The 21,915-nt window shown below is 42.7% G+C and overlaps 1 protein-coding gene across 2 annotated transcripts in view; it reads right to left on the bottom strand.

Moving 5' to 3' along the window:
• LOC139562564 (voltage-gated delayed rectifier potassium channel KCNH1-like) overlaps positions 1-21,915 on the bottom strand; it is a 96,405-nt gene that overhangs the window by 69,362 nt on the left and 5,128 nt on the right. The window contains exons 2-9 of one of the 2 annotated variants that reach the window (XM_071380335.1): positions 20,765-20,888; positions 17,314-17,420; positions 16,805-16,933; positions 16,348-16,466; positions 15,755-15,937; positions 14,441-14,665; positions 3,732-3,889; positions 2,046-2,317 (exon numbers count right to left, since the gene is read on the bottom strand). In XM_071380335.1, coding sequence (XP_071236436.1) covers positions 2,046-2,317; positions 3,732-3,889; positions 14,441-14,665; positions 15,755-15,937; positions 16,348-16,466; positions 16,805-16,933; positions 17,314-17,420; positions 20,765-20,888 — 1,317 coding nt within the window. The remainder of the gene's footprint in view (positions 1-2,045; positions 2,318-3,731; positions 3,890-14,440; positions 14,666-15,754; positions 15,938-16,347; positions 16,467-16,804; positions 16,934-17,313; positions 17,421-20,764; positions 20,889-21,915) is intronic. The other variant, XM_071380337.1, reaches the window with a different exon arrangement.

The following is a 21,915-nucleotide window of genomic DNA, read 5'->3' as shown; positions in this document are numbered from 1 at the left end:
AGTTGTCAAAAACCCTATAATGCTCAGGGCCAACCGTTGCTATAGTGACAAGACAGCTGTATAACTACGCTGTCAATGATGTGATCTTCGGCTGCTGCCAATAACAAATCACAGCAGTTGGTAAAAATAGAATCGTGCCGAGTCTGACATTTTTATAGCAAATAATGGAATAGTCTGTCAGGGTTTAAACTGGATGGAATCATACAGTAGTCATTCCACTTGAATCTTCTGATGCTTTTCCAAGCTTCTTTCTATTCAGAACAAAACCTACAGCATGACCTTCACAATACACAAACCCCAACTCTTGGATTGTGTCCCCTTCGTTAAAGTGTATAGAATCCCTACTAGGACTTAATTTATGCCACAATGTTGCACAAAACAACCTTGGAGCTCTGCAGGTTATGAAATGGAAACAAGGAGAGAAACCAATTCAGAGTACTGAAATGCACCTGTACAACCGCTGTACCTCTCACCGTCTCCCTCTTTGTCTCTCACCATGGAAACGGAGGCTGAGGTGCAGGGAGTGCATCTGAACCTGTTGTTCTGTGGGTGCTGTAAAGTAGTGAGAAACAGGGTCTGCGTCCCAAACGGCACCCTGTTCCCTATGTAGTGTACTACTTTTGACCAGGGTCCATAGGGCTCTGGCCAAAAGTAGTGCACTAGGTAAGGAATAGGGTGCCATTTGGGACGCACCCAGGGTGTGAGAGGAGCTGAGGCAGATGGTGCTGGAGGTAGTGAGTGATTGCAGGGGGATTGCTCAGCTCAATTGATCCTGCCTAGTATATTTCTCCTGGTTCTCCTGCTGCAGTTACTCCTAGACAACTGAGAGCCAGCCAGCCATATAACTGGTCTACGGTCTGTGCCCTATATGGCATGTGTGTGTCAGTCTCTGGCTGTCTTTAGACGTAGCCTTGCGAAATGGATGGATGGAATAAAAAGGATGGCTAGGTGATTATCATTCCCTACATTTTGCCATAACCACTGACAGACATGATATTGGTGATCATGTGAGTTACGGTAACAGCAGCCATATTGTTGGAGAGAGATTGAGAGCTACAGTATGGAAGAGAGGTGTAAGACTAATTGAATCTCACCAGGTTAGATGATTCATCACCCCTGAATGAACGTTTCAAAGAGCTCAGGAGTGGCAAACACTTGTTATTTGCATACAAATGCTCATGCCGTTGTGATGCAAATATAATGATGCGAAATAGTGTCAGAAAATGGTTTTTAAAAATATATATTTCTCAAGCAATAATTTTGCTAGGACTCACTGGGAGTGGTCTGAGTGGGGAAGGGAATAGCACCAAAGTGATGGAGGAGCCTAATGTGATGTAAATGTGAAAACTAGCTGATATTGACAGAGAGGTTTGGAATGCTCTTTGTTATTGGTCTATTAAATTTATACCGTCTGGTGACGTCACCAGGCAAGCCAAAACTCCACCAATAAAAAACCTGCTGATTAGAAGTTCCTATGTAGATTGCATTTTCAACAAGCAACTATCAGGAAATAACAACGATCAAATTTGACTTTTACAGTGTTAGTTTCATCAGCTGTGGTACAATATGATACAAAACAGAGGGAAAACTGAATTTTGACTGCCTTGGCCTTTTAGGGTCAGTGGAGCCCAAATGTATGATGGGGTGAACATGACAATATTACCAGATCAAGCTGCTCCAGTGTTCTCTTTATATAGAACCAATGAATTAAATTCTAACAACAACAACAACATTCCATCATGAGACTTGAGAGGATCATTTATTCATTCAGAATGCTACCACAAGGGGGAAAAGAAAACATAAAGGAACCCTTAACCCTTAGATCTGTTTCCCAAACCTCTCAGAGTTCACCCAGCCAGTCCAGAATGTATTCCAGAATCCACAGCTGATTCAAATGGTCAACTAACCATCAAGCCCTTCTGTTAAATCAGCGGCGATAATTCTGGAATACATCATATGTGGACTGGATGGGGGTACTCCAGGAGAGGATTGGGAAACATTGCCTTAGATCATGACAAAAAAAACATGGAGTCCCATGTACTCACATCCGATCATCATCATGGCGACAGCGAAGATCTTCTCTCCGTCGGTGGTGGGGGCGATGTTTCCAAACCCTATACTGGTCAGAGAGGTCATGGTGAAGTATAGAGATGTGATGTAGACCGAGTCTTTGTTGGGGCCGCCCTCCCATTTCCCTGTCCCGCTAGCGTTGAAGCGGTATGGAGAGCCCACCGTCTCCCCCAGCATGTACAGCCAGCTGTCTGTCCGCAGGATGCCCGTTTCCTCGTCTATCACCTCATAGTCACCAATACTGTACCTGTTATAGTCAGTCAAGATAAAAAGATATTCAGCCACTCTTGGTAGAACAATGGAAGTTTGCTTAAAAAAATGTATCCTTTATTGTTAAAGCCTAGTTAGACAACCAACCAGGTGATACCGGTTAGGTTGAGAAGAGAAAGAACCATGTTAGGGGTAGGAGTTAGGTTTAGGGGTTATGGTTAAGGGGTAGGGGCTAGGTTTATGTTTAGGGGTAGGGGTTAGGTTTAGGGGTTATGGTTAAGGGGTAGGGGCTAGGTTTATGTTTAGGGGTAGGGGTTAGGTTTAAGGGGGATGGGAAGGCATAGGTTTCTGTTTAGGGGTAGGGTTTATGTTTAGGGGCAGGGGCAGGGGCTAGGGTTAAGGGGTAACGGAAGGGATAGGTTTATGTTTAGGGGTAGGAGTTAGGGTTACGGGAAGGGATAGGTTTATGTTTAGGGGTAGGGGTTAGGTTTAGGGTTAGTGTTAGAGTTAAGGCTACCTCTACAACACAGGTCAGAGGTTGGTTCACTTTGCTTAGGGGATTAAGACGAATGTTAGAAAATAATGCATGTCAATGCTGGTGAGAAACAGAAACGTACTTCTCCCACATGACATTGTCAACACTACAGAGCATGACGTTTTTTAAAGGCGCTGTTTCTCAACCCGTTACTCATTGACTCCCAAGTCGTTTCACTTTCCATTTTTGTTCTAATCCACCGCTAGGACATCTGATTCAACTTGAACACTAATCCACAACTAATCTTCTTGATTCATTAAATTAGGTGTGGTAGAACAAAAGCATGCCACGGTTGGGGATCAGAGGGGGATGGATTAAGAAACACTGAAGACATATGCAATTAACAAATACAGTAGCCAGATTGTTTTGACTACTGTGATCATATATCAAAATATGATAAAAGTTTATTTTGAAGGGTACCTACAAAATGGCTTCATATCACATGACTAACTCCTATAACAGGTTTTGCCAACCCTTTCCTTGGGGACCACCAGACGGTTTACATCTTTGTTGTCTAATCGTCAAGGCTTGACTAGTTAAAATCAGGTGTGCCAGTTTAGGGCTACCGCAAATATCTGCAACATCTGGTGGTCCTGGATGAGAGGGTTGGAAAGTACTGTCATGTCATAACACATTAAAGGCAGACTCAGTGATATGACGTAGATGCACAATGTAAACAGCATAGTGGGACAATTTCCTTAACTAAGACCGTTGAAGCAGGAGCTTAAACTTCTCCTCTGTTTTGTCCCGTACCTACCATGTTGTAACAGCGTGAAGTGAACCCGTGCACATGCTCAGATACTTTGTGTGACTGTGTGAGAGCAAAGTCTTGCATGTCGCTATTGCAATGCTGCTCGTGGCAACATCATTTCACTGAATATACTTTTAATATACAGTAAAGCAGTCAGAACAGTACCAGATGCAGGCCAGCCAGTGGGCAGCCAGGCCGAAGACACACACCAACAGGACGAGGACGGCGGCTCCATACTCAATGTAGTGGTCCAGTTTACGAGCTACCCTGCCCAAACGCAGCAGCCGGACCACCTTCAGAGAACTGAACAGACTGCTGATCCCCTGAGAGAGAGAGAGAGAGAGAGAGAGAGAGAGAGAGAGAGAGAGAGAGAGAGAGAGAGAGAGAGAGAGAGAGAGAGAGAGAGAGAGAGAGAGAGAGAGAGAGAGAGAGAGAGAGAGAGAGAGAGAGAGAGAGAGAGAGAGAGAGAGACAGAGATAGAGAGAGGGAGAGAGAGACAGAGACAGAGAGAAAGACAGAGAGAGCGACAGAGAGAAAGACAGAGAGCGACAGAGAAGCAGCAAGAGATTTAAATAATGTCTCAGTTCTATGGAAACAGTAGGGTTGTTCTGTATTTTAAGAGCCATTACTTCAGGTGCAAACATATACCAGGATTAACACAACTGCATCATATTTTGACCCAAACCAACTCAGTGAGTTTGATAATGAAAGGCCTACTTGAGTGACAGCTCGATGGTTCCAGTTCTTCACGTTCCACAAATAAACACAGGCAGAGGGACCATGCAAACAGAATGAAACAGGGGGATGAAGAAGAAAAGAAAGAAAGTAGTAAGCATGATCAAAACCGAAAAGAAGATCAAATAAAAACAAAACAACTTTAAACATATACAAATTATTAGGTAAATCACATTAATGTAAAAAGGATAATGTGATAAAAAATACAAAAAGTTGAGACACTAAACCTAATCTCTGTTAGACTTTATTTGTATTACTAATGTGGTTTATTGAGCATGGTGGAATGCGATGAACATGTTACCTAGTAACAATTTCAGTTGACCGATTCAATGCACAATCCAAAATATTACAGTGAAGCTGCAAATAAACTCATCAAAAAAAGAAACGTCCCTTTTTCAGGACACTGTCTTTCAAAGAAAATTCGTAAAAATCGAAATAACATCACAGATCTTCATTGTAAATTAGTTTAAACACTGTTTCCCATGCTTGTTCAATGAACCATGAACAATTAATGAACATGCACCTGCGGAACGGTTGTTAAGACACTAACAGCTTACAGACAGTAGGCAATTAAGGTCACAGTTCTGAAAACTTAGGACACTAAAGAGGCCTTTGTACTGACTCTGAAAAACACCAAAAGAAAGATGCCCAGGGTCCCTGTTCATCTGCGTGAACGTGCCTTAGGCATGCTGCAAGGAGGCATGAGGACTGCAGATGTGGCCCAGGGTCCCTAAAATGGCAACAACAACTGCCCGAGTTACACCAGGAATGCACAATTCTCACCAGAAATCACCGGCAACAATGTCGCCTATGGGCCCAAACCCACCATCGCTGGACTAGACAGGACTGGCAAAAAGTGCTCTTCACTGACGAGTCGCAGTTTTGTCTCGCCAGGGGTGATGGTCGGATTCGCGATTATCGTTGAAGGAATGAGCGTTACACCGAGGCCTGTACTCTGGAGCGGGATCGATTTGGAGGTGGAGGGTCCGTCATGGTCTGGGGCGTTGTGTCACAGCATCATCGGACTGAGCTTGTTGTCATTGCAGGCAATCTCAACACTGTGCGTTACAGGGAACACATCCTCATCCCTCATGTGGTACCCTTCCTGCAGGCTCATCCTGACATGACCTTCAAGCATGACAATGCCACCAGCAATACTGCTCGTCCTGTGCGTGATTTCCTGCAAAACAGGAATGTCAGTGTTCTGCCATGGCCAGCGAAGAGCCCGGATCTCAATCCCATTGAGCACGTCTGGGACCTGTTGGATCGGAGGGTGAGGGCCATTCCCCCCAGAAATGTCTGGGAACTTGCAGGTGCCTTGGTGGAAGAGTGGGGTAACATCTCACAGCAAGAACTGGAAAATCTGGTGCAATCCATGAGGAGGAGATGCACTGCAGTACTTAATGCAGCTGGTGGCCACACCAGATACTGACTGTTACTTTTGATTTTGACCCCCCCTTTGTTCAGGGAAACATTATTCAATTTCTGTTAGTCACATGTCTGTGGAACTTGTTCAGTTGTTGAATCTTGTTATGTTCATACAAATATTTACACGTTACGTTTGTTGAAAATAAATGCAGTTGACAGAGAGAGGACGTTTCTTTTTTTTGCTGAGTTTAGGTAATTTTTGTAAGGATCTATAGACCTGTAATTTCTGATAAGATGACAAGGCTGGAGAGAGAGGAGACGCGAGGCCATGGAGGTGGTCGAAGTCACAAATTGAATAGCGAATTCTTCTGGATACATGCATTTACATTCAATATGCAATATGTGAGCACAAGTTACATCTTAGACGCAAGGGCATAGTACATAATGAATTGCATGGCAATTACGCCTACAGTTTGGTGATCAGAGTAGCATGGTATAATAACCTTGGGGGTTAAAAGACAAACAGCTCAGGCAGTGAGACAATTATTCTTCTGTCTCAAGATTATGTAGTCATCCTGATTTCCGTATACATGCATCATTGCAGACGTTGGTTGAAATGAAACTGATACAACTTTCAGTTGAACAATGAGAGCAGAGAAACATCTGCTACTATGGATACAGCTTGAGCCAGTTCAAGGTCGGATTGTCACGAGTTGAGGCCTCTGCTGTGTGATCTGGGGCACAGAGAACGATGGAAAGACCATTTTAAGTTATATGTGTGAAATTATGCAGGTCACTCATGATATGATTGCAAGCAAAGATATGTAAGGGTGTGGCATCTGATTTGAGTTGTCCTCCGTTCTCAATAACTCCTTTGATTGATTAGGCTCCACCCTATACGATCTCAACTCTACTCCGTCCTCAGATTACTGTGGCTTTTTAGCTGCAAACTGAAAAAACGTTGCTATTCCTAGTACATGTCATAGAAAGTCTACATTTCCACTTGATTATTTGTAGTGGCAGTTTAGACTCGAAACAGACACGTTCGCCATAGACTGCCCCCGGCTGTAAGCTAACATTAGCGAATGTTTGTGGTTAACAGAAAACAATTTGAATGTGTTAGCTAACTTTCAAACTAAACATATCTTAGTAACGCTGTACTTATCCCTTGTAGGTATAAAGCATGTTGAGGCCTTTATAATGTTATAACTTTAATGCCTAAAATAAGCCTTCACAAATCCTTTATCAAGCCTACTGTATGTAGATGCTTCACAAATCCTTTATCAAGCAAAAAAAAGAAACGTCCTCTCACTGTCAACTGCGTTTTTTTCAGCAAACTTAACAAGATTCAACAACTGAGACATAAACTGAACAAGTTCCACAGACATGTGACTAACATAAATGGAATAATGTGTCCCTGAACAAAGGGGGGGGTCAAAATCAAAAGTAACAGTCAGTATCTGGTGTGGCCACCAGCTGCATTAAGTACTGCAGTGCATCTCATCCTCATGGATTGCACCAGATTTGCCCGTTCTTTCGGTGAGATGTTACCCCACTCTTCCACCAAGGCACCTGCAAGTACCCAGACATTTCTGAGGGGAATGGCCCTAGCCCCACCCTCCGATCCAACAGGTCCCAGACGTGCTCAAAGGGATTCAGATGCGGGCTCTTTGCTGGCCATGGCAGAACAGCATCAATGTAACAGTTTAACTTTACGTCCGTCCCCTCGCCCCGACGCGGGCGCGAACCAGGGACCCTCTGCACACATCAACAACAGTCACCCACGAAGCATCGTTACCCATCGCTCCACAAAAGCCGCGGCCCTTGCAGAGCAAGGGGAACCACTACTTCAAGGTCTCAGAGCAAGTGACGTCACCGATTGAAAGGCTATTAGCGCGCACCACCGCTAACTAGCTAGCCATTTCACATCCGTTACACAAGCATGGGAAACAGTGTTTAAACCCTTTATAAAGAAGATCTGTGAAGTTATTTTGATTTTTACGAGTTTTCTTTGAAAGACAGGGTCCTGAAAAAGGGACGTTTATTTTTTTGCTGAGTTTAGATGATTCACGTGAGCAAATGTACAACCAAAAGTACTAAAATTACTTGATGATCAAGCCCTCTAATGACATTAGGCCACATGAATCCCCAGTCATACAGAAATGTATATGTTGTTTTCCCTGTCCATAGCAGCTGGCTGGACAGAGCCTCGTTTTCCCTGTCCATAGCAGCTGGCTGGACAGAGCCTTGTTTTCCCTGTCCATAGCAGCTGGCTGGACAGAGCCTTGTTTTCCCTGTCCATAGCAGCTGGCTGGACAGAGCCTTGTTTTCCCTGTCCATAGCAGCTGGCTGGACAGAGCCTCGTTTTCCCTGTCCATAGCAGCTGGCTGGACAGAGCCTCGTTTTCCCTGTCCATAGCAGCTGGCTGGACAAAGCCTCGTTTTCCCTGTCCATAGCAGCTGGCTGGACAGAGCCTCGTTTTCCCTGTCCATAGCAGCTGGCTGGACAGAGCCTTGTTTTCCCTGTCCATAGCAGCTGGCAGGACAGAGCCTTGTTTTCCCTGTCCATAGCAGCTGGCTGGACAGAGCCTTGTTTTCCCTGTCCATAGCAGCTGGCTGGACAGAGCCTTGTTTTCCCTGTCCATAGCAGCAGGCTGGACAGAGCCTCGTTTTCCCTGTCCATAGCAGCTGGCTGGACAGAGCCTCGTTTTCCCTGTCCATAGCAGCTGGCTGGACAGAGCCTTGTTTTCCCTGTCCATAGCAGCTGGCAGGACAGAGCCTCATCAGGCTGACAGTGAATGTCCTGGTGTCTGTCAGCATTATCCGCGGCGCGAGTTGAGAAGCTGAAAGACTAGAGGCCGACAAAGTGCTGTACCTGCATATACAATAGACTTGGTGCCTCTCACAGTCCTGTTAGCATCAGCCTGTTAAGCACCACTGCAGCACTTTATACCACCGACACAGCCAAGTCCTTCATCCACCAACAACTCACAAAGGGACACATCAGGACGCTACCACAGATGTAGGCACAAACGGAGGCATGCACACACACAATACTGGCTCCTAACTTGAGTCTAGTTTGGTTTGTCTAAATGACAACTGAAGGTAGCAACCGTTTGTAGCCCTAGGCCACATGTAAACACATTCCACGATGGCTGAGTGTCTGGGTTTTTTCGCTCCTCCCTTGTACTTGATTGATGAATGAAGGTCACTAATTATTAAGGAACTACCCTCACCTGATTGTCTACGTCTTAATTAAAAGAAAAAAAGAAAAACCTGCAGACAGTCGGCCCTCTGTAGAATGAGTTTGACACCCCTGCCCTGGGCCTATAGGGGCAACAGTGTGCATGTGCATGCAAGCGTGTGTGTGTGTGTGTGTGTGTGAGAACAGTGTGCACATTGTGCAGTGCATGCTAATAATGAAGGTGACCTGAGTAATCAATAGGCCTAGTAGTGTATCATTATCCATCTGTAAATCTGTTGACACGTAAACCCTGCATGGTACAATGAGCCAGAGATGCATTAAACGTTAGAATTCAAACTAAAAAGGTGCTTAAATGGAATTTACGTGCATTGACCCTCTATTACACCCTGTGCTTTCACATATCCAATAGCGTCAGGGGCCGTATTCAGTAAGGGAGAGAACGTTATTTATAATAAAAAGGCTTGCATGGAGAAAATCGGACATCTCAAATGACAATGGATGGCCATCCCTATAAGCAGTGAACCTCTCCAATAGCTCCAGGGCTGTATTCACTAAGCGTGTCAGAATAGGAATGTAGATCTATCGAGGATATAATTTCACCTGTCCATATAATCATTCATTCATTCTGATCTAAAAGGCAAAACTGTTCCTATATTTATAGATTTTTTAATTTAACCTTTATTTAACTATACCAGCACTCTTACTCTGAGACTCTGAATACGGACTCAGATCTGTCACGAGAAATAGCTTGAGATCAGAATGGACCTGAACAATATTTAAAGACTTCAAAGAAACCCCCAAATCATGTTTTATTCAATGTTACTATCCATTAGATAGACTTGGCACTGTTTTTAACAATAATTGGCTGTGGGATTGATTGTGAGAAACTTTAGAGGTGCCGATTTGGCTTAAATTGGGGGAAGGGAAATGGAGTGTATTGATTGTAGAGGGATTTATTGCATCTTAAATGACTCCGGGTTACGGTTCAGCTTCCTGTTTGGTCAGAGCTCCATTTGACCAATTACTATTAATGTTAGACCTCTCTCACACACACACATCTGAGATGTACTCTTTGTATATGTGTAGGCCTATGCACATATTCCTCTGCATAGCCAATCACACATTGGTTGGTAAATGTTCATACACAGATCCAGTCCTGCAGCTGCACGTCTGGCTAGCGGCGCTGCTAACACTACGGCTACACTTTGAAGGCTACGCTAATTCTAGTTCTATGGCTGTAGCTCTGCGGCTGGCTAGCTGTGCTAACGCTATGGTACAGCAGCTATCCCCTCCACCAGAGATCTCATTTACATGACGACAGGAGAAATCCCGAATCCCTTGGCACATAATTATAGCAGACGTCAAACCAGACGGACAAGTTATTTTTAGAAGAAAGAAAATCTATAGAAAAGGGGAGATAGAGAGAGAAAAGACAAAGATTTTTTTTTTTTTGTCTCTTTGCATCTCTCTCCTTGCACGTTGAGAAACTAACAATGCATTTCACTGCACTTCAGTGAGACGTCAGTCTCCAAACCAAATGCTGTACTGACTGCTAGAGGTAGAATTCACATGTAAAACACAAAGAATTAGGCTAGCAGACTCTTCTCCCAGCTCCATTTTATGAGATCTTCTTCACAAGCAGGGTTAGGGAGCAACATATTACATTTAATCCGTTACATGTAAGGGATTACAAAAAAATGGCAACTGTAATCCGTTACCAGCAAAAAATAAATCAATCAGATTACAGACACTTGAAAAACTAGATTATTACTTTGAGGATTACTTTTAAATTCAGAAAGGATGTTTGCAAAAAAGATCTTTGACACTTCTCTGTTTTCTCAATGACATTCAAATCAGAATTGAAAAAAGTTTTTTCCACCTGAGCGAGTCTGATGACACACCAAATGTATTTGATGGATCGTAGGAATGGGCTTTTGTAGGCTACAGTCCAAGCTATGGTCTTCCAATGGTGCGACTTCTGTCGGCATCCAAAGATCATCCAACTTGAATAAACGCTTGGCGGTAAGGATGACAGTAGTAGTGTAGTCTACAGCGATATGGATATCATTTATTATTGATATCTACAAAGCACATTGATGTGAATCACACTGCTGCTCTTACATTTAGCTATTTGCGCCTGACGGATTGTGGTTGTTGTGGATGGTTGTTCACAAATCTAAATGTATATTTGAACCCAATAATGGTTCAATTCAAGAAGTTTCAGCTGCCTGTCAATCATTGTTTTTGAAACCAGTGGACAGCCAGTAAAAAAATGCTAGTGTGGATCCCAGCCTATAGAATAAAAGTAGGGCTTTTATTACTCAATCTAATTCATGCTGATAAAAGAAATACATCCATAGACCTAATGGACACATGCTCAAACTCACACACTTTTGATTGCCCCTTTTTAAGTCTACCTGTAGTTTCTACATCCATTTTTGGATTTATAAATTATATAATATATATATAGTTAAATCGTATTATTATTATATGTAGTAGAAAGCGATGGGTTAGAAGAAGCCTACATAACCAACCCACAAAGTAAAATTTAACATTCATGTATGGCCAGCTATATAAACTTTAACATTGATTTATCCTGTAATAGATGTCGTTCAATTGGTAACATACATTGTCTTCTTCTAATACCTCTTAAGGGGAAAGTCATCTAAAAGTAACTGAATGTAATCAGATTACGTTACTGAGTTTGGGTAATCCAAAAGTGATATTACTGTTTACAATTTTGACAGGTAACTAGTAACAGATTACATTTAGAAAGTAACCTACCCTACCCTGTTCACAAGGTAATACTGGAGGGGACAATATGACTAATTACCCTCACAGTGACCTCGATCTGTTTCCCAACCCTTCCCCTGAAGAGAAAAATGGTATGTCAGCCAGCTCATTTCAAAAGGATAAGAGAGTGACAGACAGGGTATACATAACTGGTATCGTAGTGTCTGTCAGACTGTGTGGATTTGACGACTAATGAGGAATTCTATTTTGGTATGCAGATTGTTTGCCACTAATCATTTGGACCAATCACGATTCACAGGTGTTCACATCTTTCAAATTTTCGAAATGGGAGGGGAGACATTTGGCCCATAGACTTGCCCGTAACTTGCAACCAGAGAGGGGGGGTGGAACTAAATCGAAGAACTAAATCGAGCATCTGACGCAATTACGCAAGGTTTTTGTTCTGGGTTTCCGAGATTAGGAACTCATAAATGTCTGTTACTCATACCCAAGACAGTCTGGGACTTATAATATATCGGCGTCATCTCCAATTATTAATCTAAGGTTGGTGTCAATTCTATTTTAAGTCAGAAAAAAAAAAATGAAAAGTCCAATTCCCATTTGCCTCATTCAAAAGCAATATCAGTTCACTTCATGAATTGACTAAATTGAAATGGAACCCAACCCTGTGCCTCTGAAACATGTTTACCTTAGACTTACAGATTTGAAACAGGTGTTTCCAAATCTATCGATACCATCATCACCATGGGGTTGTGTGACTACTGACACACTACAGAATTATCTGGTAAGGAGACTGACCCTAAGTAACCAAAAATTACATAGCACTTCATAGATTTAAAATGACAGCAATAATACACTGAGCGGACAAAACATTAGGAACACCTTCCTAATATTGAGCTGCACCCCCTTTTGCCCTCAGAACAGCCTCAATTTATCAGGGCATGGACTCTACAAGATGTCGAAACCATTCCACAGGGATGCTGGCCCATGTTGACTCCCTTGCTTCCCACAGATGTGTCAAGTTGGCTGGATGTCCTTTGGGTGGTGGACCATTCTTGACACACACAGGAAACTGTTGAGCGTGAAAAACCCAGCAGTGTGACAGCGATTGACACAAATCTGTGTGCCTGGCACCTACTACCGTACCCCGTTCAAAGGCACTTAAATATTTTGTATTGCCCATTCACCGGCACACATACACGATTCATGTCTCAATTATCTCAAGGCTTAAAAATTCTTTATTTAACCTGTCTCCTCCCCTTCATCTACACAGATTGAAGTGGATGTAACAAGTGACATCAATAAGGGATCATAACATTCACCTAGTCAGTCTGTCATAGAAAGAGTATGTAATGTTTTGTAAACTCTGTGTATATTTCCTATTGCTGCAGCAGTCAGTCATAATTCCCCTTAAGGAAAAAACATGAATTTGTGAAGTGTTCCAAAAACACATGTTTAATGTGATCAGATAATCTTATATGAAGTTAATTTGATAACATGTGACAACATATAAAGCAACATGTGATAACATGGAACTACACATGTGAAAACATGATCACATGTAAAGTGTTCCAAAAACACAAGTCATGTGATTTTCCACAAGTGAAATCATGTGGTTTTTCTGCAAGGGATTTGCCTGTGACTCAATGATTTAAAACTCATGGATAAATGGGTTTAATTCCATCATTTAATAATGTGTGTGGAGGGTAGGAGGGACGGGGCTAATATGCTTCTCTTTGGAGGATATTTTCTTTCTATTCAAAGAGAATCCTCCCTTTCCTTGCATTCCCTCCTTATCTTTTGGTGAGCAGCTTCTGGTCGTAAACGTGGAGACTCAGAGAACCGCAAAAACCAGAGGGGTCTTTATTTACTGTGACGCGCACACACACACACACACACACACACACACACACACACACACACACACACACACACACACACACACACACACACACACACACACACACACACACACACACACACACACAAGACGGTGTCACATATTAAAACCAACAACCCACCCTTATAACTGAATATGGCTGCCATAAGACAAATAAATGCGGGCAGGTTTGTGGCCATTCAAATGGAGCCTGACTTCCAGTAATATAAACTGGTTAACAGGTTGAACTCATATCTAGACACACACACACGTCTAGTAATATAAGCCAATATAACAGGCGGCGCTCTGGGTAGTCAGGAAAAGACAGAAAAGGTGGTGTTGGGTTTCTGGAGGGGTAAGGATTAGGACATCAGATTATGAGGATTAGGACAGTAGGTGCTGTCATTAGCCAAACATAACTTAAATGGTCAGACAGGAAAGGAAATGCTCTGACATTTCAATAATTTAATGGCTGGTTCAAATGGCTCACTGGGCTTAGACTACTGGGTCATGGTGCTAGCAGGGGCAACACCAGGGATGTGGGGTAAAGTCCCACTGAATGTTTAGTATGTGCTGCTGTCCACATATCCTCCAGAGGCAGAGCACAATAAATTCTACACAGAACCCTAGACTGTACTGCAATTCAGCTTTTAGCTGCAAATGTCTACATGGCATAAACAACATTTTACTAAACTATAAAAGCTGTAAAAGCTAAATTACCAATATATTGTCAGACCTGACTGACCTCGTCCAAATTTTAGAAGACGTTGATGAGTTCATAGAGCAGGCAGGAAAGCAGGTCGATGACGAACACCCACCACACACACACACACACACACACACACACACACACACACACACACACACACACACACACACACACACACACACACACACACACACACACACACACACACACACACACACTACTGACCTCGTCCACATTCTCGAATGCGTTGATGACGTCGTAAGGCAGGCAGGAGAGCAGGTCGATGACGAACCAGGTCTTCAGGTAGTTCATTCTGATGAGCTTCGGGTCAGAGATGACCTCTCCGGCCGGGCCCACAAAGGTAGTGTGGAAGTTGAGCACGATGTCCACCAGGAAGATAACGTCTACAATGCTGTCCACCACCAACCACGTCACGTTGTTCTGCTTGGTCTGGAAGAGGAGAGGAGAGAATCTTTGGTATAGTATCGGAGAGAATCTTTGGTACAGTAGCAGAGAGAATCTTAGTAGAGCGGAGAGAATCTTAGTAGAGCAGAGAGAATCTTAGTAGAGCGGAGAGAATCTTAGTAGAGCGGAGAGAATCTTAGTAGAGCGGAGAGAATCTTAGTAGAGCAGAGAGAATCTTAGTAGAGCGGAGAGAATCTTAGTAGAGCGGAGAGAATCTTAGTAGAGCGGAGAGAATCTTAGTAGAGCGGAGAGAATCTTAGTAGAGCGGAGAGAATCTTAGTAGAGCGGAGAGAATCTTAGTAGAGCGGAGAGAATCTTAGTAGAGCGGAGAGAATCTTAGTAGAGCAGAGAGAATCTTAGTAGAGCGGAGAGAATCTTAGTAGAGCGGAGAGAATCTTAGTAGAGCAGAGAGAATCTTAGTAGAGCAGAAAGAATCTTAGTAGAGCGGAGAGAATCTTAGTAGAGCGGAGAGAATCTTAGTAGAGCGGAGAGAATCTTAGTAGAGCAGAGAGAATCTTAGTAGAGCAGAGAGAATCTTAGTAGAGCAGAGATAATCTTAGTAGAGCAGAGAATCCGTGTTACAGTAGGGGAAATAATCTATTATACATCCGAGATTATTACATTTATAATAAATTATTACAATGTTATTACATCTATATTGTATCCCTGAGGACAGGATCCTTATTTTTGTAGAGAAGAGACACTTTATAACAGAAAATAGAGTGGTTGATGTCACAAGCCTGCATAGCTCTAGAATGTGTTGATAATATACTGTTTGTTATGGTTGAGTTTGGTTCAGTCCCAAATGGCACCCTAGATAGGATAATGCACTATATTTCGTGCACTGGTCTTTTCCAACAAGCACTGACTTTGCTGATAGCTTCTTTATTGAGGAAAAATGTACTTACTACGGCTGTGACATGTGGTTGTCTCACATAGCTATATTAATTAAGATGAATGCACTAACTGTAAGTTGGTCTGGATAAGAGCATCTGCTAAATGACAAAAATGTAAATAATGGCAGCCATCTTGGTCAGGGATAAATGATATGTAATTCAATTCAAAGGTTCAGACCTTGAAGGAGACGTTGTAAGGAACCATGATGGCGGTGTAGAAAGTCAGGATGAGGATGACCCAGTCCCAGGTGGTCTTGAAGGCGCAGTAGTGGAGGATGATGTGGGGCGGCGTCTTGGGCGTCTCCTGCTTGTACTGGGGGAGGATGTCTGAGCCCAGCTGGAGGACCTGCAGATTGTATATCTTTGATGAGTTTGATTGAATAAAATCAAAGAAGGGTTTGGGGTAAACAGAGAGGTTACAGTTCACTTAAAGGTTGCTTACAGATTGTTACATCCATATATGGTGTGTGGGAGACAAGTGTGTGTGTGTGCGCGCGAGTGTGTATATGAGTGTACATGTGTCATTTCCGTGCATCTCTGTAATCACAAAGGACAGAGACAAATGAGTACACAGCACGGGGGCACATGCCTCACCCATAGCCAAATGGAATGGCAACAAGCTCACACACATCTTCCCCCATACACACGCATGGCTTAGCTTTATGAGAGTAGAGTTATAAACATTCACAACAGACATAAATACAGACGCATGCCTTAGCTTTATGAGAGTAGAGATATAAACATTCCCAACAGACAGAACTATGAGTGTACCTCAGCTAGGCGGGAGTGCTTGTGAACGTTCTCTCCCTTGTGTACAGTAGGCTGTAGCTGCTGTAACACCCCTCTACTGCTGGTCAGAGCACGAGTTAGCCGAGCGAACTTCCCCCAACCTGAGGCAACAAAAAAACATGGTTTGGGGTTAGCGGTCCTTGTGAAGATAATGAGAGTGCTAATAGTTTTAGAAAAGATCATAAAGATTGAACTTATTAATTAGTCAGTGTTATTACTAATAAAACAATGTGTTTCGATAAAAAGCAACACCCTGATGAAGGCTTTAGACAAAACACATTTTTTATAATAATGTTATGATATTTTATTGTAAAACACACACACACAGCCTACCCTTAAAGGTTTTGTATAATAGACTGATTTGTATCATCTATAGGGGACTATCCCAGGAAGGTACTGTAGGATCACATCCTCTGCTACCACTCAAACTGTCACTCACCTTTCGAGGTTTCATCTTCTATTGGCTGTTTAAAGGCTGTGATGTCACTGAAGGTGCACAGAAACAGCACCACTTTTTCCTGTTCGTTTCGTATAGGGGCTATCTTCACAAAGAACCATACCGGCGTTCCTGAGACGAGAGAACATACACTGGTGAATAAACATAGCTTCATCTATAGCAGTATTTGTTTGATACAAATCGATCAAATGGGGAACACAACCATCAACAGTAACTTATTTGGGGAGTTATAATTGGGCCTGTATTCACAAAGCACGTGAGTGTAGGAGTGCTGATCTAGGATCAGGTCCCCCCTGATTCATTATGATCTACAAGACAAATTGGATCCTAGCTCAGCACTCCTACTCTTGAGACGCTTTGTGGATGCGGCCCCTGATCTCCAGCGTTCGTGCTGTTCCATGCGGCGTTGCAACATCATTGTACATATTCATAAGAAATGGCTGAATACATTTGCATTATGAGGCTTTTTTTAAAATTAAATTGGTACTTACTGTTCTTTTTATACATGAGTATTTCAAATGAATTCATCTCGTAGTTTTCGAACGTTAGCCGTACTTTCTGGCTAGTATCTTTGTCTGTGAGCTCCCCGTACATGAAGCTAGGAAACACAAAACAATGTGTTTATTTTTATGACAAAAAAAACATTAAAACTCAAGTACGTAGACATGTTAGTGGGTTAGTTAGAGCAAAACAGTGAAATAAGGCTGTTAGCCCATGAATATTGTTGTCTGTGTAAAGGAGGACAACAGGGTGTGTTAAGTGTACTTACCAATTTTTCTTCTGATTGCACAAACAATGTCATAATCTGAATTCTCTGTCCTTTTCACTTCTCTCCCATTCCCTCGCTCTGACTCTTAACTGTCTATTTCTCTCGCCCCCCCCCCCTCCCGGAGTATTCATTGCCTAAACGTTCTCCCTACCTTACAGGCCTGTCCCTGTGGGCTGAATGGGCTGATGCTTGTAGATGCTAAAAGAGATGACGCCGTCAGGGGACTCTTCCAAGACACACACACACACTTCCGTCCCTCGGCCTCACAGTGACTCAACATCAGCGAGTCAAATCCCAGATCCATCACAGATTACACCAGTGTGGGCAGAGAGGTGTGGCAGACAGACTGTCTTGTTTCTCACCTAAGGAAGTGTTTGTAGACACAGGCCTAGTAGATCTGTTCTAGCCCATCTGATTCAACTAGTCAAGGGCTTGATGATTAAACAACTAATGTGTTGGTTCATTAGCTAGACTCAGGTGTGCTAGAGGTGGAATTGATCATGTGAAAGGCCTGGTGGTCCCAGAGGTGCTGCCGCCATAGAATGTAGAGTCAAATTAAATGACCACATTGGTATTTGATGGGTTCCACCACTAACAAACCTGATTCAACTAATGAAGGTTAAGGGCTGGATGATTAGTTCATTGGTTGGATTGATCTTGTGAAATGCAGTGGTCCAGGATGAGAAACAACTATCTTAGGGCTTTCGTTAGCACACTGATCCATTTTTACTCTCGCATGCACAACATATCCATCTTTAAAGACACAGTTAGCTCCAGCAGCACAGTGGTGGCATACTGATCATGATGCTACACAGTGGGCCAGAGGTTCTTTCCAAGAAAGGTACGAGAAAGATCAGCCAGCCAACTATCAGCTCTGTAGCAACACACACACACTTTATTTAACCTTTAAGCAGGGAGTCATGCTGAGACCAAGGTCTCTTCATCAGATGAGCCCTTCACGAACACATCAATTAACATCAATTACACTACACATATCTACACATCAATTACACTATACATATCTAAAAATTATTTCGAGTTACTGGCCTCAGAAATTGCAGCCCAAATAAATGCTTCAGAGTTCAAGTAACAGACACATCTCAACATCAGCTAGAGACTGCGTGAATCAGGCCTTTATGGTCGAATTGCTGCAAAGAAACCACTACTAAAAGACACAAACAAGAAGAAGATACTTGCTTGGGCCAAGAAACACGAGCAGTGGGCATTAGAACAGTGGAAATCTGTCCTTTGGTCTGATGAGTCCAAAATTTGAGATTTTTGTTTCCAACCGCCATGACCTTGTGAGACACAGAGTAGGTGAACGGATGATCTCCGCATGTATGGTTTCCAATGTGAAGCATGGAGGAGGAGGTGTGATGGTGCTTTGCTGGGGACACTGCTGGTAATTTATTCTGCAGCGATACGCCATCCCATCTGGTTTGCGCTTAGTGGGACTATCATTTGTTTTTAAACAGGACAATGACCCAAAACACACCTCCAGGCTGTGTACGGGCTATTTGACTAAGAAGGAAAGTGATGGCGCTGCATCAGATGACCTGGCCTCCGCAATCATCCGACCTCAACCCAATTTAAACGGTTTCGCATGAGTCGGACCGCAGTGAAAGAAAAGCAGCCAACAAGTGCTCAGCATATGTGGGAACTCCTTCAAGACTTATGGAAAAGCATTCCTCATGATGCTGGTTGAGAGAATGCCAAGAGTGTGCAAAGCTTTCATCAAGGCAAAGGGTGGCTACATTGAATAATCTAAAATATATTTTGATTTGTTTAACACTTTTTTGGTTACTACATGATTCCATATGTGTTATTTCATAGTTTTGATGTCTGCACTATTAATGTAGAAAATCTCTCTCTCTCTCTCTCTCTCTCTCTCTCTCTCTCTCGTTTAACACACTCTGGTTTCACACCACTGATTGCAGTTCTCGAGGTATGGTCTGTTCCAGTGTGTCTATAAATAAGTCTGGAGTTCAGTTAGCTTTGAATTGTGAATGACAGGGTCATTCTAATGAGACTATTTTGGGGGCTGCTCGAGAAGAGCGAAGACGCAACGGCTCCCAAAGACTAGTCGCTTCTTCTGACATTACTCCTGACAGGAACATATCTTGACACACCATGCACCGGCAGTCTGGGTTGTGTTCATTAGGGCACACTGTAGCAAAATGTTTTGCAAAAGAAGATTAAGACAAGCATTTCTTATTGGACAATAACTGCTAGGGTGCAACATCTCCCTAAGACTGTCGGCTTCATCTGACATCACTCCTGACAGGAACATGTCTCGACACATCACGCGCTGGGACCGGTGCCGTTCCCTTCAGATGGAGGTTCTTCTCAGCTAGAATTGCCAGACAAAGGTTACCGAAATGTTGTGTTTGATTCCCCACTATATGGTCAACCCAAACAACACTGTGCTGGCTCAGATGTTCTCACGTTGTCCTTCCCAACACAGTCCGAGCATCTATGGTGGTCACCAGGCCCGCCCAGTACAATTCAGCTCAGTACTGTGAAAAGTGTATTGGTGTCAAGTTAACAGTTGTTTTTATATGGAAGATGTGCTTATTGTTCTCACAACTTTAGTTTGAACTTAAAGAACAGAGAATAGTACCTTAAATAAGGAATATAATACCTTTATCCCAGCAATTGTAAAATGCGTAAGAAGAGCTTTAAAAACACCCATGCTTTTTCACACAATAACAACTAATCTGGCTTTGTTAGGAGCTGAGCAAGCAGAGCTTGCTGACATTGAACAAGTCACCTTCGGAGAGTCTGAATAGGGGTTTGTTTCTTATTTTTTGCTGACTGGGATTAGCTGTAGAGTATGGGCTTTAGTTTGGCAAGGAAAGGTGATTCTCTTGTTTTACTCAATTTTTATTTTCAATGTAAATTTTTCTGCATAATTATATAATCCTGTTGGGCTGAAGTAAAAGAGGTTATCAACGAAGCAAAGAATCTGGTAATTGAATATACAGTATCTGAAAATAATTCTGCATGTAGGAACTATGGAGTAAAATGAGCTGAAGAAGAAGAACCCAACAACAAGTACAAGAAAGCTAACTCTGGCACTATTGCACCTCAGTGTTTTCTGAGATGTAGGCGATTATTGTTCAGTGTTGCTGTTAAATAAATCTACAAAACAGATGGAAGGCAGTGTACTGTACCTGCATGTGCTGCTCTTCTGCATGACTTCCGCCCTGTGGTACCCCGACAGCTTGCAGAAGCCATCGTTGCTATAGACGATGGGCCAGTCCACGATCTGAGCATTCCCAAGAACAAAATTGGTATCTGTCAAAGATGAGGGGGAACAGAGTAGAAGGTAAGGCTCACTCGTTTGAGATTGCTCAAAGTTATCAACAACACATTACGTGGGGTGGGGAAAAAGAGTGGAGGCGGGCAGGATTGGGACCAATTACATTTCAGTACAGTCATGATGAGGAACTGAATTTAATTCAAAATTTGGAAAGAAAATCCAAATGCATGAATTGAATTTCAGTGAGTTCCAAAAAACTGAAGTGAAATGGTGTTGACACCAACCCAGGGTCGGCATCGACAGGCGACAGCACAGTCATATCGCACGATGGAAGCCACTACAGTACAGTGTGAAAACAGAGCAGCAGAATAATCCTTCACATACGGGTACTGTACTCAGTCTCAGACCATCCTTACCCTTAATGCTGAGTAAGTAAGCACTGCATGTGGGGAGGGTTAGTTTCAGTTAGGCTGGAAGGGGTATACATAAGACTGTCATAATGCCTACGTAAGCATGACATAATGTCTGCATAAGCATGACATAATGCCTACAGAAGCATGACACCTGGGGCTTCATTTTGACCGAACAGAAATGTGCAGATTGTGTTAGAGAAGTCACTCCCAACACTGGAGACAACAGTATCTATTTCAAAACCACTCATTGTACCTATGAGAAAGTAGAGACGATCCACGCAGGGTTTAAATCAAAGAGTGTAGATTTGTTTTGAAATAGATAGCTATGATGCTGAGTATGTAAAGTGATACCATTTTTAGCACTGTCAAAATCCCACTCCAAGTGTTCCTGGTACAGTACATGTACAATTGATGAATTCTCACAGAGAACATTAACTTCTCAGAGGTTTAAAGTAAACTTAGACATCAAAAGGTTAACAAATACTACCAGGTGATTATAAAATATGATAGTTTGTTGTTTCTTTCCCTTATGTAAAACCCCTTCAGATATACAGAAAGGCATAGAAACGACTGTCTGTCCCAGCCAACAGACTCACTGAAGCTTACCACAGCACACTTCTATGCTGACAATGGCGATTCTATGCAGCTA

Source organism: Salvelinus alpinus, chromosome 32 (assembly GCF_045679555.1).
Source record: "Salvelinus alpinus chromosome 32, SLU_Salpinus.1, whole genome shotgun sequence".
NCBI classification, from domain to species: domain Eukaryota; kingdom Metazoa; phylum Chordata; class Actinopteri; order Salmoniformes; family Salmonidae; genus Salvelinus; species Salvelinus alpinus.
This window is presented reverse-complemented; position numbering and strand designations above follow the sequence as displayed.